We start from the raw sequence: 14,639 nt of genomic DNA, 5'->3' as shown, positions 1-14,639 counted from the left end.
TAGTCTTAATGCATGTTATTTAAGTCAGATAAACTCTCCCAAAACAGCAAAATTTATCGTTAACACTGGTTTATTTTACAGGCCTCTAGCCAGTCACTATTCGGGGCAGACCTGGATCCTGAAGGACCACCTACGTTGACCCCAGAGGTTCCCTCTGACCTCTTTGCCCACTCAGGAGAGTGCGCAGCGCCATCCTACAGCAACATGGAGGAGGTGGACTAGTCACGGAGAGAAGTGAAGGGAATCCAGATCAGGGCGCGCTGATCCGGGGGATGTGGAAGGCTGCTCCTCAGCTGAAGACACATCGGTGCTCTTTAAAAACACGACGCCTGAATCTGTGTCGCAATAACAGTGCGACGCTGGAAGATCTGGAGGTGGTCTTTGAGGATTCGACTGTATTCACTTGTGAAAGACCTTCAGACGCACATACAGATGTGTACTAACCCGACACGGCTCATCGATATACTCACATTAATATACTTACTCATTGGTAAACACTTAACAAGCTGTATATGTAGTTATATTCATTCAATGTATATAGTGGCCAACACATTCGGGTCATCTCTGAGCTTCTGAACAGAGCTCAGCAGAGTGGCTGCCAGGCTTCCACAACAATGACGCACCTTGTGATGTGGTGTCAACTAAAAACTTCTGCTGACCAGACCTGTTAATCCCTGGCTAAAGCTACGGTCGATTATTAGGGTCGTTTTGGGGAGTTTGAGTGAAGGTTGTTGTAACGTGTGTACATTTCTTTGTTTGTTTGTGTTTTTGAGGTATTGCCTGGGTTGTTTCATTTGTGGCAGGGTGCTTTGTAACTCAGATTGGATTTGTAGCAACTGATGAAAAGAAAACGTGAGACGGGTGCTGACCTGCTACCTTTTTTTTTTAACACAGTGGGCACACGCTTCTGTCTTTTGTCGCTTTATACATTTAATTTGGCTTTTGTTTCTGTAGCTCATCATTCTTAATATTTTTTGTATTTGTTTAGATATTCGATCCTGTGGATGCAATTGTCAAAGGCTTCAGTATAAACTGAAATGTGCATGACTGCATGTTGATACAGGCTGTAACCCCTGCCCTTGTTCAATACCCCCCCGAAACTTTTTCAGTTCATTATTTCAGTTTTGCGTGAGTTATTCGGTCTCGCCCCTCCTCTCCTTTGTAATAGACTGCATATATAAAGTGGGGATCGTTAAGAATGCTGCTGTGGATACATATAAATGGTTAATATAAATAAAAACAATTTTGAGAACTGCTTATATCAATGGTTCTTATTTACAGTTTTAGCTAACATGTTAAATTATTCTTCTAGTATAGTTTTTTCGTAAGATTTCATTGTCAATCGGCAATTTCCAAATAGTTCTGATTTTTTTAAGGTGGGTTGTATTGGCTAATGTCAGTCAGCACGCCCCCAGTTTTGGAGAAGTAGATTTTAGTCTGACATGGAAGCTAAGCAATGTACTGCTGATGATGGGGTCACAACAAAACATATTTAAGCTACCTAAAGTCCAAAAAAAATTCCAATATTAATGTATGTGTATGCTACATTGAGAGTATTTTCACTGCTTCACCTTAATGTCAATGGTTTTCAACAGGAAAATTAAGCTGCTGAATACTCTTCAAAGCTATACTCTATTGACAAAATTATTTAACTAATTTTATTTGGGCTGCACCGTAAAGCTGAAGATTCGGATAATCAGTCAGAGACCCTCAGTCACCTAACGTTGTGTCAAGTCAAGTCATTCATTTCTTTGTTGTTGTTTTTTTTTTTTGCTGTGCATTGTGCTGTGCAGTGTACCTTTTGCCCTCCAGATTTTTGCTCTTGATGTCATGCTACTCTTTGTCACCGTTCATGATGCATCAGCACAGAGGGAGAAACTGAACCTTAGCCTCCGAGATAAAATTATCTTCTCTCTTCTTAGAAGTGGTGATTCCGCTCACAGCAACTTAATATGACACAGTCTCCGGCTTTTGCTTGAAATTTTACCTCACTGAACGTAGGAGCTGCTGGTCTACCACTGCCTCCATCAGTTAGTGTGTGTTATACCTCTTTCCCACCAAAGTTAGCACATGCACACAGCTTTTCCAACATGGATTAATCCACTAAATATGTGACATTTTCTGATCAGTAAGCCATCACCTCATTGATACATCACTAAATGAGTGAGTGGCTGAGACTGCTGCAATTCTTTACATCTTTACATCTGTAAAAAGATTATTACATTGATCTCACGTTTTCTTGCAGGAGTGGGAGCATCATGAAAATAAAAAATGTTTTGCTTTGCAGTCCACTATCTGCACAGGATGTGTTGAAACCGGAGACTAACAAACTACACGGGACTTAAGTGATGCTTTATCTCTGAGAAAGAGTCGTATAAGGAGAACTGGAGTACGACCAGAGGATTTATGACAGGATGACCTCAGTGATCGCATGAACTCTGATCAAGGTCTCAGCAAGCAGTAGGCATGGCTTCCTCGCTCTCATTTTAAAAGAGCTGGAAAGCTGAGTTCCTTAGACAGGTGAGGCGTTCCAGACTCATACAGGTGAGCTCAGATTGAGTTTATTTGAATTGGGGGATAAACAGTGAGTTCTTCTCTGGGTGACGGTCATCAAATCTCTGCTTTTGAGTCTGAGTATTTCAGTCGTGGTTTGATTCAGCCTCAGGGCTGATTAAACACCATAAAAACTTGACTTATCGTCAGCACACAATAACATATTCAACTAACCTTTTTTTCAATTTTTATTGCAGCAAACTTTGTGTCCAGGCTGAGCAGTAATGCTGTAAGTGATTCCAGGCAGCTGACTGGAACTCTGAGGAGAGAAAAATAACGTCTTACATGGAACCCAACAGCGCTGGTGGTGTGCAGTACGATCGCTGGAACGAGGAAAACATCAACATGAACGTAGAGGCATCACAGTCGACTGCAATGAGGTGAGTGATGTGATGCCTGACATAAAAATGCAAAAACATAAAGTTTTCGTGTATAGAGTTCTCTTCTCTATGCTTATGGATAACAAACCTATTGTGTATGCATGAACAGACTAAACTACTGTATAGGTTTGATGGTGTTATCCAGAGTTTTTGCTACTGGAAGAAATGAGCAATAGAAAGGTGTGTTATCTGCTTAAAACTTTACTAGTAAAGATAAAGTGTAATGTGGTGAAACCAGATGGTATTGTTGGGATTATTATTTTCTGATGCTTTTGAAGAACAAATCTATCATGTATGCATAAAAAGACAAAACTAGATTTGATGGAGTTAAGAAAGGAATTCAAGAGTTTGTACTACTGATGAGGATAAGCAATATTTAAGTGTGTCATCTGCATAAAATGTCAATAGTAAAATGACTGTGGTAAAACTGTAATATTGTGCAGAGTTCTCTGATGCTTTTAAAGAACAAACATATCCTATATAAATAAATGGACTTAACTAGTGTGTAGATTTGATGGGGCTAAGAAAGAACTAAGAGTTTGTACTACTGACAGGGATAAGACATAGATATGTGTCATCTGCATAAAACTTTAATAGTAATGAAAACGTAAGTATGTGGTGAAACCAGTTCATACAATATTATTACAATGACAACAGAGCTGACTCTGCCTCGCTCTCTGTTACATTTACAGGATCTATAACCGAGCGTGTACCGGCACCACTGGAATAGCAGTGAAAGTAACAGGAGCTTTGGCTGCGCTGGTGATCATCTACATCATAGGATACGTGACGGGATACTACGTCCATAAGTGTTGATTTGTGAAGCACAGTCAGGAGAGAAATAAGTCCTGAAATTCTGTATTAGGTTAGTAATCAAGGTTAGGGGTTATGGGGTGAGATTCTGGATAAGCCACAACTTTAAAAGGTTGTGGAAATAAAAATCACTTTGTGTAGTACTCACCATCATCATTTCTGTCCTCCCTGAGCATCTTTGTCATCAGAGTCCTCAGTCTCTCTTGTTTCTTCTGTAGATTACTTTGAGGGTTTTGCTGCAGCAGGGGTCAGTATTGCAGCTGGTAGAGCATCAGAAGTCCTTTTTTTTTTTGATGATGATTTCAAAGCAAGCAGTGGTGCCCCCAGAAACTGTTCATGGGGTAGCCAGATTGGGTCACTGAAAATCTTGGGATGAGCGTGCCAAAACTGAAAGTCATAATTGAAATTCAAGAATTCGATTATATTGCTGAAGTATATAGCCTAGTGGAAAGCTATGTCAATATGAGAGTTTAAGAACTGCATACTGATATACATATATGGTTTCTTGTTTTACTGTTGATATTACTAAATATCTGATGTGCACAAACTAATACCAGTACAGTTAACATGTTGAATTCCACAACAATCCTACTTTGTGGTGTTGTGTATCCATATATACATGCAAGTTAAGTTTTACTATTCTTTAAATAGGTTGGGTTTTTTTCCCTTAAAAATACAATTATAAAGCTTTAATTTGTGTATGTTGATTGGACAAGACTTCTCATGTTTGGATCATACCTATAGGACTTATAGAGTTTTAGGGACCCCTTTCAAAATGGCCATGTCTGTTTTTCCCCTCGCCAAACCACTGCAAGCAACAACTTTCCCTCTCAGTGACATTCAGCTGCAAACATAGAGCTTCAAAAACATGTTTGTGTTTTTAATGCAATGCAGGACATTAATTCTGCAGCTAAAATTCATTTTGGTAACCAGTTCATGTAACAGACTAATGATGGGGCCAAAAGGCTATTCACAAAAACACTAAGTTTGCTGCATTAAACGCCAGTGTCTGTAAGCTCTTCTCAGGAAGAATATCATCTTCTGCACAATAGTTAGTATGATCACCTCTAACCACTGCATGTGAACCAGAAAAGCACCACAAAAAGAAACCCAAACCTCAAAAACTTTATGAAATGTAGTGCTTAACAGATCATCTTAAGTGCTGTCTGAATACAGGGACAGTTTCAACAAATATAAAAGTTTTAATTTAATATAAAAACATGTTTGTGCAATAAAAATAACTAAACGTATGATTCTGTATTGCTGAAACAGATTTGCTGCACAATGAAAACTTCTTCTGTATTTCAAATAAATACTGTAAAACTTCATTTCACACACTGTCTTTGTTTTCTCTGATACATCCTCCCCTGTGTGTGATCAGTCACTGATGTTGTGATTATGTGGAACTGCACGGTCAAAATCAAGTCATCTTTAACATTTGTCGTTTGGTTTGTGGCCTACAACAGAGTGATCACACAACCTGGGTGTGAAAGACAGGGCGTCTGAGACCCCGTGATTGACACTTGAGACCCCCTGAAAACCTTAACAGCAAAATTTTGGTGGGGTCTCTGGAAAAACCTTTAAAACATTATTTTTCACTTTCTATTGTCAGTAAAAATGCCATTTGAAAGTGCACTATGTCTGTAATCATTTTTGAAATAATAAGAATAAGAACAGACAAAAATATGGCCGGGAACATTACCTACAAGTTGTGATAATGTTTTAAAGGAAACATTGTTATCTAATTTTAAAAGAACATTTTAAGGATGTATATCAATTCAAATAATGTTCCTCTAAAATTAAATGCTGACTTAGACATAATGTCTTCACTGCAATGTTCTGTGAACGTTTCGTGATTTTGAGAGGTGACAGATCATAGAATGTTCTGTTTTCAAAAACGTTACCACAATGATACATGAGAACAAAGGAGAGAACATTTTCAAAGCAAAGCAAAATTCAGAGAATGTTATTGAGGACTGAGATTACAGACCTTTTTTTAAATGAAAATGTAATGTAATGTGATATGTTAACGACAAAAAAATATTACATTTTGACTTTTCTTTTATGTCTATAGAGAATGTTGCCCAAACGTTAAGAAGAATGTTCTGGAAACATTAAGAATAGTTGCCTCTGAAAACATTACTAAAACATTCCTTGGTTGCATTTAAACGTTCTCAGAACGTTTTGAGAAGCAAAAGTTGCTCGCTGGGTGTAGGAAAGCCTCCCTCTGAAGGGTAGCTAATTTAACCCCGACATACAGCCTGAAATTAGTGGACTTTTTTCCGCCTCGGTCTCAACGCGGTTACACTTGGTTAGAAACTGTGGAGTCAGTGGTGCCTAGCTATGCTTGATAACTTTGGATAGTTCACTAAAAAGTTGAATCGGAATAACAACAACGAACAACTGAGAAAGATTATGCTTGTTGTGATCCTTCCTCCTTTTCACACTGGCATTTAACACTGAAAGAAGAATTGGCAGTGAGTAACTTAAAAAAATGGCCCTAAAATGAGCAAAAACATTGTAAAAAGTTAAAAAGTTACATGAAAATTACCTAAAAAAAAAATTTTAAACAGAAATTTAAAACAAAAAAGAAAATAAACAAGTAAATTACCTGGAAAAAAGTGAAACTACAATAAAATGATGACAAAAAAATTAAATGTGTCTTTTAAAATATATTCTGTCTGTTACATAATTTTAAATGTAAAATAATGATTAAAAAATAGCATACATAAAATACAAGTAAATGACCTGGGAAAAAGTGCAAATAAATTAAAATGATGGTAATAAAATTGTGTGTGTGTGTGTGTGTGTGTGTGTGTGTGTGTGTGTGTGTATTTAAAATTTTGTCCGTAACACAAGTTAAAATGTATGATAATGAGAATTGAGAGTATTATAACTATATAATTATAACTATATATTTTCCCCTATTTTTATTTTTTCTTAAAATTCTGATAATTATCTTATTTTTCACCTTTTACAAATGTCTTGCATTTTGCAAGACATTTCCTGCCAAACTCCTGATTGCTTATCCCCCATATTTCTGAAAGAAATAAAAACAATTTGCTCTCGTGTCAGGGGTTTAAATGTTTGTGAAAGGCGTCTGAATGCAGCACATGAAAACTGTTGTCGAAAAAATAGAAGTTTGTCTGAAGATTAAAAGATCACTGCTGTTTTTTTCCCCCATTGAGCTACAGTGAGTGGAAAATAAAAAAAAAAGATGGAATTTGGCATTAAAGAGATTTTAACTTTGGAAGATATCCACATGATTTGTTTAACTCAGACTTTTGCATTATTTTAACATATATATTATATTATTATATCATATGTATATCCCAAATACTTCTTCAATAAAGCAGAAAAATCTCAGGTTACAGTAAGATGATGTGGCATGTGAAATAAAGCTGACATGTATATTTATTGGGTTAGAGTTCATTTCTGGTATTGTCAAATCAGCTCCATCATATCTGCTCCAAAACTTATTATGGTCTTTAATGTAGTACATAACAAAAATTTCCTTATCTGAGGAAACAATTTTGATATTGAGGAAGCAAATATAAGTCCGGTAGTAATAAAACATTTCATTCCGACCTGTGCTCTCAGCTAACGTACAAAGTCCAATAAATAAATAAACCACTGAGCTGTTTCAGGTATTCATATGTACCAGGTCTGCTTAACTTCATTAGACCATAAAGATCAAATTCTAACTCACCATCAAAAAAGCCAGGCTCAAATTAAACACACAAACACACACGCGCACACACACACACACACACACACACACACACACACACACACACATAAGTATATATATATATCAGTCATTATACATAAAAAAATCTGATGAGTTTTTACTCATGCGGTACGAATGCTTAAATAACAACCGTAATTCTTGATCAGTACACCTGTACTGACTGCACCTTCTCTGTTTTACACACACATTGTAATTTAAGTACTTTTCTAGGAAATCTATAAAAATAAATATTCTCTACATTGCCAGACTAATTTGACAGTTGCCTTCCACATTCAAATATGTGTCGAGATCAACAAAATCACATTTTTCAATACACTATAATGTGACGTTTTTTCTTTCTTTTGAAACACTAAACTAGGACTTTATTTGACATGCTATGATAAAATGAAACATGATATGACGTTTTTTCATTTACACTTACACTGCTATGACAGTTTTTTTGTTAATATTTCAACATGCTATTTTATGACTTTTGTAACTTGTTTCAGTTTATTTACACACACTATACCATGACTTGTTTTTCATTTTTTTCAACATGTTAGACTATGGCCTTTTATTTTCAATGTGCTATGAAACCATGACCTTGACATTTTTCGTCATGCTGTTGTATGGCGTTTTCAGTCATATTGTCAACCTGCTATATTACATCTTTTGGGAGATTTTTCCATCATTGTATACTACGATGTGTCTAGACATACTATAGTATGTGGTTTTCAGCTGTTTTTAGGACATGTCATATTTTTCACCATACCATAGTATTTTCTGTCATTTTTTTGACATGCTATATAATGATGTTTTTGGATGTTTTTTTTTGACATTCTGTGTTTTACTTTGTCGCTCTTAATGCTGAAAAAGTCATAATACAGCATGTAAAGGTAGTTTATTGTATAGCCTGTTGAAAAAAACAGTCCAAGATGTCAGTATTCGGAGCAATTTAAGCCAAAGTACAGTATGATGAAAAAGCCATACTATAGTACAGGGAAAATTGGTCAAAAAAGTGATTCCTCCAAATGCTGGAAAAAGTCATAGTACAGCACGCTGGGGCAGTTTATACTACAGCCTGGTGAAATAAACAGTCCAAAAAGTCATTATTTTGGGCATTTTAAGACACAGAACAGTATAGCGAAAAAAGCCATACTATAGCACAGAGAAAATGGTCAAAAAAATTGCTGCTCCAAATGCTGAAAAAAAGTCATAGTCCAACATGTTGGGGCAGTTTAGAGTATGGCTTGTTGAAAAAACAGTCCAAACTGTCAATATTTTGGGCGTTTTAAGCCAAAGTACAGTATGGCAAAAAAAGTCATACTATAGTACAGGGAAAAATTATCAAAATAATTGTTACTCCAAATGTTAAAAATAGTCATAGTATAGCATGTTAAGGCAGTTTACAGTATAGCCTGTTGACAAAACAGTCCAAAACGTCAATATTTGGAGCAATTTAAGCCAAAGTACAGTATGACGAAAAAAGCCTTACTATAGCACAGGTAAAAATGGTCAAAGTGATTCCTCCAAATGTTGGAAAAAGTCATAGTACAGCACGGTGGGGCAGTTTATACTACAGCCTGGTGAAATAAACGGTCCAAAAAGTCATTATTTTGGGCATTTTCAGACAAAGAACAGTATGGCGAAAAAAGTCATACTATAGTACAGGGAAAAATGGTCAAAAAAAATTGTTACTCCACATGTTAGAAATAGTCATAGTATAGCATGTTAAGGCAGTTTATAGTATAGCCTGTTGACAAAACAGTCCAAAAAGTCAATATTTTGGGTGTTTTAAGCTGAACTTCAGTATTGCGAAAAAAAGTCATACTATAGCACAGGGAAAAATGTTCAGAAAAACTGTTACTCCAAATGTTAAAAATAGTCATAGTATAGCATGTTGAGGCTGTTCATAGTATAGTCTGTTTAAAAAACAGTCCAAAACGTAATATTTGGTGTGTTTTAAGCCAAAGTAGAGTATGGTGAAAAAAGCCTTACTATAGCACACGGAAAAATGGTCAAAAAAATTGTTGCTCCAAATGCTGAAAAAAAGTCATAGTCCAACATGTTGGGGCAGTTTAGAGTATGGCTTGTTGAAAAAACAGTCCAAAATGTCAAGATTTGGAGCGTTTTTAGCCAAAGTACAATATGTTGACAAAAGCCATACTATAGTACAGGGAAAACTGGTCAAAAAAGTGATCGCTCCAACAGCTGAAAAAAGTCATTGTACAGCATGTTGAGGCAGTTTAGAGTATAGCCTGTTGAAAAAACGGTCCAAAAAGTCAATATTTTGGGTGTTTTAAGCTGAACTTCAGTATTGCGAAAAAAGTCATACTATAGCACAGGGAAAAATGTTCAGAAAAATTGTTACTCCAAATGTTAAAAATAGTCATAGTACAGCATGTTGAGGCTGTTTATACTATGGTCTGTTCAAAAAACAGTCCAAAACGTCAATATTTGGAGCGTTTTAAGCCAAAGTAGAGTATGGTGAAAAAAGTCATGCTATAGTACAGGTAAAAATGGTCAAAAAAATTGTTGTTCCAAATGCAGAAAAAAGTCATAGTCCAACATGTTGGGGCAGTTTAGAGTATGGCTTGTTGAAAAAACAGTCCAAAATGTCAAGATTTTGGGCGTTTTAAGCCAAAGTACAGTATGGCGAAAAAAGTCATACTATAGTACAGGGAAAAATTATCAAAATAATTGTTACTCCAAATGTTAAAAATAGTCATAGTATAGCACCCTCTATGGTACAGCGTTGCCACATGGCAACAACCCCATTTTAAGCCTTCTACACACAGATAATACATTCAAAGTTATGATGCAATGCATTAAAAAAGAGGTGGGGTTCTAAGTAAACCAATTGCAGTGTTTAAATTTGTCACATTACTTTCTATAGGCCATTTTGAAACCCTTTTCTGCAGACATCATGGACGGGAGGAGCCTCACCATTTGACGCCTAAAAATTCAACAAAAAAAGTGTTTTTTTGAAGTTTTTCAATGGGAAAAAAAATATACACTCAACAATAGGTTAGTTAAGTTCATTATCATGTAGTTTCTTGCACTGTAGTCGATCAATAAATAATAGAAAATGTTAAAAATGTGTACGTTGCCATATGGCAACACCGTACCATTATGGATTGCTAGCCTGGCATGTTGATAACATTTTGTATATAGGCCTACTTTGCAATTGCATTGGTGTACACTGATCTTCTATAGTCTATAAACTATAATAATGCACTTTGTGAGTCCTTTCCACATTGCATATGATGATATTTGACACATCTTTCTTCCATTTACAGAATGAATGCAAATTTTTTTTATGGTACATCGCGGAAAAAGGCTGAACTAGCCCTCCCACTAGATGATAGTGAAGATGACAAAGAATTCAGTGACGAGGAAAATGAGCTGCTGGAAACACAGAGTGAGAGTGATGAAGACAGTGAGACCGATGAAGATTATGAGCCAGAGAATGAGGACAGTGGGGACAGTGAGGACAGAGACAGTGAGGGCAATGGAGACAGTGAGGAGAGGGAGGACAGTGAGGATGAAAGTGAAGTGACAGGTATTACCAGTAAGAGAGTGTAAAATGGGTAACATCTTGACCCTAACCCTGTTCAGGCTACTGGGGATTGTTTATACTATAACATGAGTTTTAAAATAAATGTTACATACAATTTTAAACAAAACTCATGTTTTCATTACTTTCCATTATGGTACGGTGTTGCCATATGGCAACGAACCCTAAAACTACTAAAAAAATAATATTTTTGAAAATGTCTCTTAATTATGTTTACTTGGTCTATTTTAAGACAAAAAAACACCCCAAACATTTTTTTACCAACTGGGATCATAGTGCGTACCATAGAGGGTTAAGGCAGTTTACAGTATAGCCTGTTGACAAAACAGTCCAAAACGTCAATATTTGGAGTGTTTTAAGCCAAAGTACAATATGACGAAAAAAGCCATACTATAGCACAGGTAAAAATGGTCAAAGTGATTCCTCCAAATGCTGGAAAAAGTCATAGTACAGCACGGTGGGGCAGTTTATACTACAGCCAGGTGAAATAAACGGTCCAAAAAGTCATTATTTTGGGCATTTTCAGACAAAGAACAGTATGGCGAAAAAAGTCATACTATAGTACAGGGAAAAATGGTAAAAAAAAACTGTTACTCCACATGTTAGAAATAGTCATAGTATAGCATGTTAAGGCAGTTTATAGTATAGCCTGTTGAAAAAACGGTCCAAAAAGTCAATATTTTGGGCGTTTTAAGCTGAACTTCAGTATTGCGAAAAAAGTCATACTATAGCACAGGGAAAAATGTTCAGAAAAACTGTTACTCCAAATGTTAAAAATAGTCATAGTATAGCATGTTAAGGCAGTTTATAGTATAGTCTGTTTAAAAAACAGTCTAAAACGTCAATATTTGGTGTGTTTTAAGCCAAAGTAGAGTATGGTGAAAAAAGCCATACTATAGCACAGGGAAAAATGGTCAAAAAAAATTGTTGCTCCAAATGCTGAAAAAAAGTCATAGTCCAACATGTTGGGGCAGTTTAGAGTATGGCTTGTTGAAAAAACAGTCCAAAATGTCAAGATTTGGAGCATTTTTAGCCAAAGTACAATATGGTGACAAAAGCCATACTATAGTACAGGGAAAATTGATCAAAAAAGTGATCGCTCCAACAGCTGAAAAAAGTCATTGTACAGCATGTTGAGGCTGTTTATACTATAGTCTGTTCAAAAACTAGTCCAAAAAGTCAATATTTTGGGTGTTTTAAGCTGAACTTCAGTATTGCAAAAAAAGTTATACTATAGCACAGGGGAAAATGTTCAGAAAAACTGTTACTCCAAATGTTAAAAATAGTCATAGTATAGCATGTTAAGGCAGTTTATAGTATAGTCTGTTTAAAAAACAGTCCAAAACATCAGTATTTGGAGCGTTTTAAGCCAAATTACAGTATGACGAAAAAAGCCATACTATAGCACAGGTAAAAATGGTCAAAAAAGTGATCGTTCCAAATGCTAAAAAAAGTCATTGTACAGCATGTTGAGGCTGTTTATACTATAGTCTGCTCAAAAAACAGTCCAAAAAGTCAATATTTTGGGTGTTTTAAGCCAAAGTAGGGTATGGCGAAAAAAGCCACAGGGAAAATTGGTCAAAAAAAATTGTTACTCCAAATGTTAAAAATAGTCATAGTATAGCATGTTAAGGCAGTTTATAGTATAGCCTGTTGAAAAAACGGTCCAAAAAGTCAATATTTTGGGCGTTTTAAGCTGAACTTCAGTATTGCGAAAAAAGTCATACTATAGCACAGGGAAAAATGTTCAGAAAAACTGTTACTCCAAATGTTAAAAATAGTCATAGTATAGCATGTTAAGGCAGTTTATAGTATAGTCTGTTTAAAAAACAGTCTAAAACGTCAATATTTGGTGTGTTTTAAGCCAAAGTAGAGTATGGTGAAAAAAGCCATACTATAGCACACGGAAAAATGGTCAAAAAGAAATTGTTGCTCCAAATGCTGAAAAAAAGTCATAGTCCAACATGTTGGGGCAGTTTAGAGTATGGCTTGTTGAAAAAACAGTCCAAAATGTCAAGATTTGGAGCGTTTTTAGCCAAAGTACAATATGGTGACAAAAGCCATACTATAGTACAGGGAAAACTGGTCAAAAAAGTGATCGCTCCAACAGCTGAAAAAAGTCATTGTACAGCATGTTGAGGCTGTTTATACTATAGTCTGTTCAAAAACTAGTCCAAAAAGTCAATATTTTGGGTGTTTTAAGCTGAACTTCAGTATTGCAAAAAAAGTTATACTATAGCACAGGGAAAAATGTTCAGAAAAACTGTTACTCCAAATGTTAAAAATAGTCATAGTATAGCATGTTAAGGCAGTTTATAGTATAGCCTGTTGACAAAACAGTCCAAAAAGTCAATATTTGGAGCAATTTAAGCCAAAGTACAGTATTGTAAAAATAGCCATACAATAGCACAGGTACAAATGGTCAAAAAAGTGATTCCTCCAAATGCTGAAAAAAGTCATAGTACAGCACGTTGAGGCAGTTTATACTTCAGCCTGGTGAAATAAATGGTCCAAAAAGTCAATATTTTGGGCGTTTTAAGCCAAACTTCAGTATGGCGAAAAAAGTCATACTATAGTACAAGGAAAAATGATCAAAATAATTGTTACTCCAAATGTTAAAAATAGTCATAGTATAGCATGTTAAGGCAGTTTATAGTATAGCCTGTTGACAAAACAGTCCAAAAAGTCAATATTTGGAGCAATTTAAGCCAAAGTACAGTATGACGAAAAAAGCCTTACTATAGCACAGGTAAAAATGGTCAAAAAAGTGATCGTTCCAAATGCTAAAAAAGTCATAGTACAGCATGTTGAGGCAGTTTAGAGTATAGCCCTTTGAAATAATGTTCCAAAAAGTCAGTTTTTTTGGCGTTTTAAGCCAAAGTACAGTATGACGAAAAAAGCCTTACTATAGCACAGGGAAAATTGGTCAAAAAAGTGATCGCGCCAACAGCTGAAAAAAGTCATAGTACAGCATGTTGAGGCTGTTTATACTATAGTCTGCTCAAAAAACAGTCCAAAAAGTCAATATTTTGGGCATTTTCAGACAAAGAGCAATATGGTGAAAAAAGCCTTACTATAGCACAGAGAAAATGGTCAAAAAAATTGCTGCTCCAAATGCTGAAAAAAAGTCATAGTCCAACATGTTGGGGCAGTTTAGAGTATGGCTTGTTGAAAAAACAGTCCAAAATGTCAATATTTGGAGCGTTTTTAGCCAAAGTACAGTATGGCGAAAAAAGTCATACTATAGTACAGGGAAAAATTATCAAAATAATTGTTACTCCAAATGTTAAAAATAGTCATAGTATAGCATGTTAAGGCAGTTTACAGTATAGCCTGTTGACAAAACAGTCCAAAACGTCAATATTTGGAGTGTTTTAAGCCAAAGTACAATATGACGAAAAAAGCCATACTATAGCACAGGTAAAAATGGTCAAAGTGATTCCTCCAAATGCTGGAAAAAGTCATAGTACAGCACGGTGGGGCAGTTTATACTACAGCCAGGTGAAATAAACGGTCCAAAAAGTCATTATTTTGGGCATTTTCAGACAAAGAACAGTATGGCGAAAAAAGTCATACTATAGTACAG

At 35.7% G+C, this 14,639-nt stretch overlaps 2 protein-coding genes across 3 annotated transcripts in view; both read left to right on the top strand.

Annotated features, from left to right (window-relative positions):
* Positions 1 to 1,259, top strand: part of usp19 (ubiquitin specific peptidase 19) — a 33,434-nt gene extending 32,175 nt beyond the window's left edge. For both annotated transcript variants that reach the window (XM_088082578.1, XM_088082577.1), the window contains exon 26: positions 82 to 1,259. In XM_088082578.1, coding sequence (XP_087938704.1) covers positions 82 to 222 — 141 coding nt within the window. In that variant the 3' untranslated portion in view covers positions 223 to 1,259. The remainder of the gene's footprint in view (positions 1 to 81) is intronic.
* A 1,169-nt stretch (positions 1,260 to 2,428) lies between these two features.
* On the top strand, positions 2,429 to 5,074 carry LOC148188781 (small integral membrane protein 1-like). The gene is made up of 3 exons (XM_088082580.1): positions 2,429 to 2,544; positions 2,751 to 2,933; positions 3,626 to 5,074. The coding sequence occupies exons 2-3, from the start codon at positions 2,839 to 2,841 to the stop codon at positions 3,747 to 3,749; spliced, it is 219 nt and encodes a 72-aa protein (XP_087938706.1). The 5' UTR covers positions 2,429 to 2,544; positions 2,751 to 2,838; the 3' UTR covers positions 3,750 to 5,074.
* The last annotated feature ends 9,565 nt before the right edge of the window (positions 5,075 to 14,639 follow it).

The sequence above is a fragment of the Plectropomus leopardus genome, chromosome 9 (genome assembly GCF_026936395.1).
Source record: "Plectropomus leopardus strain MGB_pleo_1.0 chromosome 9, ASM2693639v1, whole genome shotgun sequence".
Classification (NCBI taxonomy): domain Eukaryota; kingdom Metazoa; phylum Chordata; class Actinopteri; order Perciformes; family Serranidae; genus Plectropomus; species Plectropomus leopardus.
The sequence above is the reverse complement of the archived record's forward strand: the minus strand, read 5'-3'. Positions and strand labels throughout refer to the sequence as shown.

What these genes read in the sequence shown, in the direction of transcription:
- LOC148188781 (XM_088082580.1), top strand. Translation starts at nt 2,839, where the DNA reads ATGGAACCCAACAGCGCTGGTGGTGTGCAGTACGATCGCTGGAACGAG. An exon ending in TCACAGTCGACTGCAATGAG is followed by an intron (nt 2,934 to 3,625) that starts GTGAGTGATGTG and finishes TTACATTTACAG; the next exon opens with GATCTATAACCGAGCGTGTA.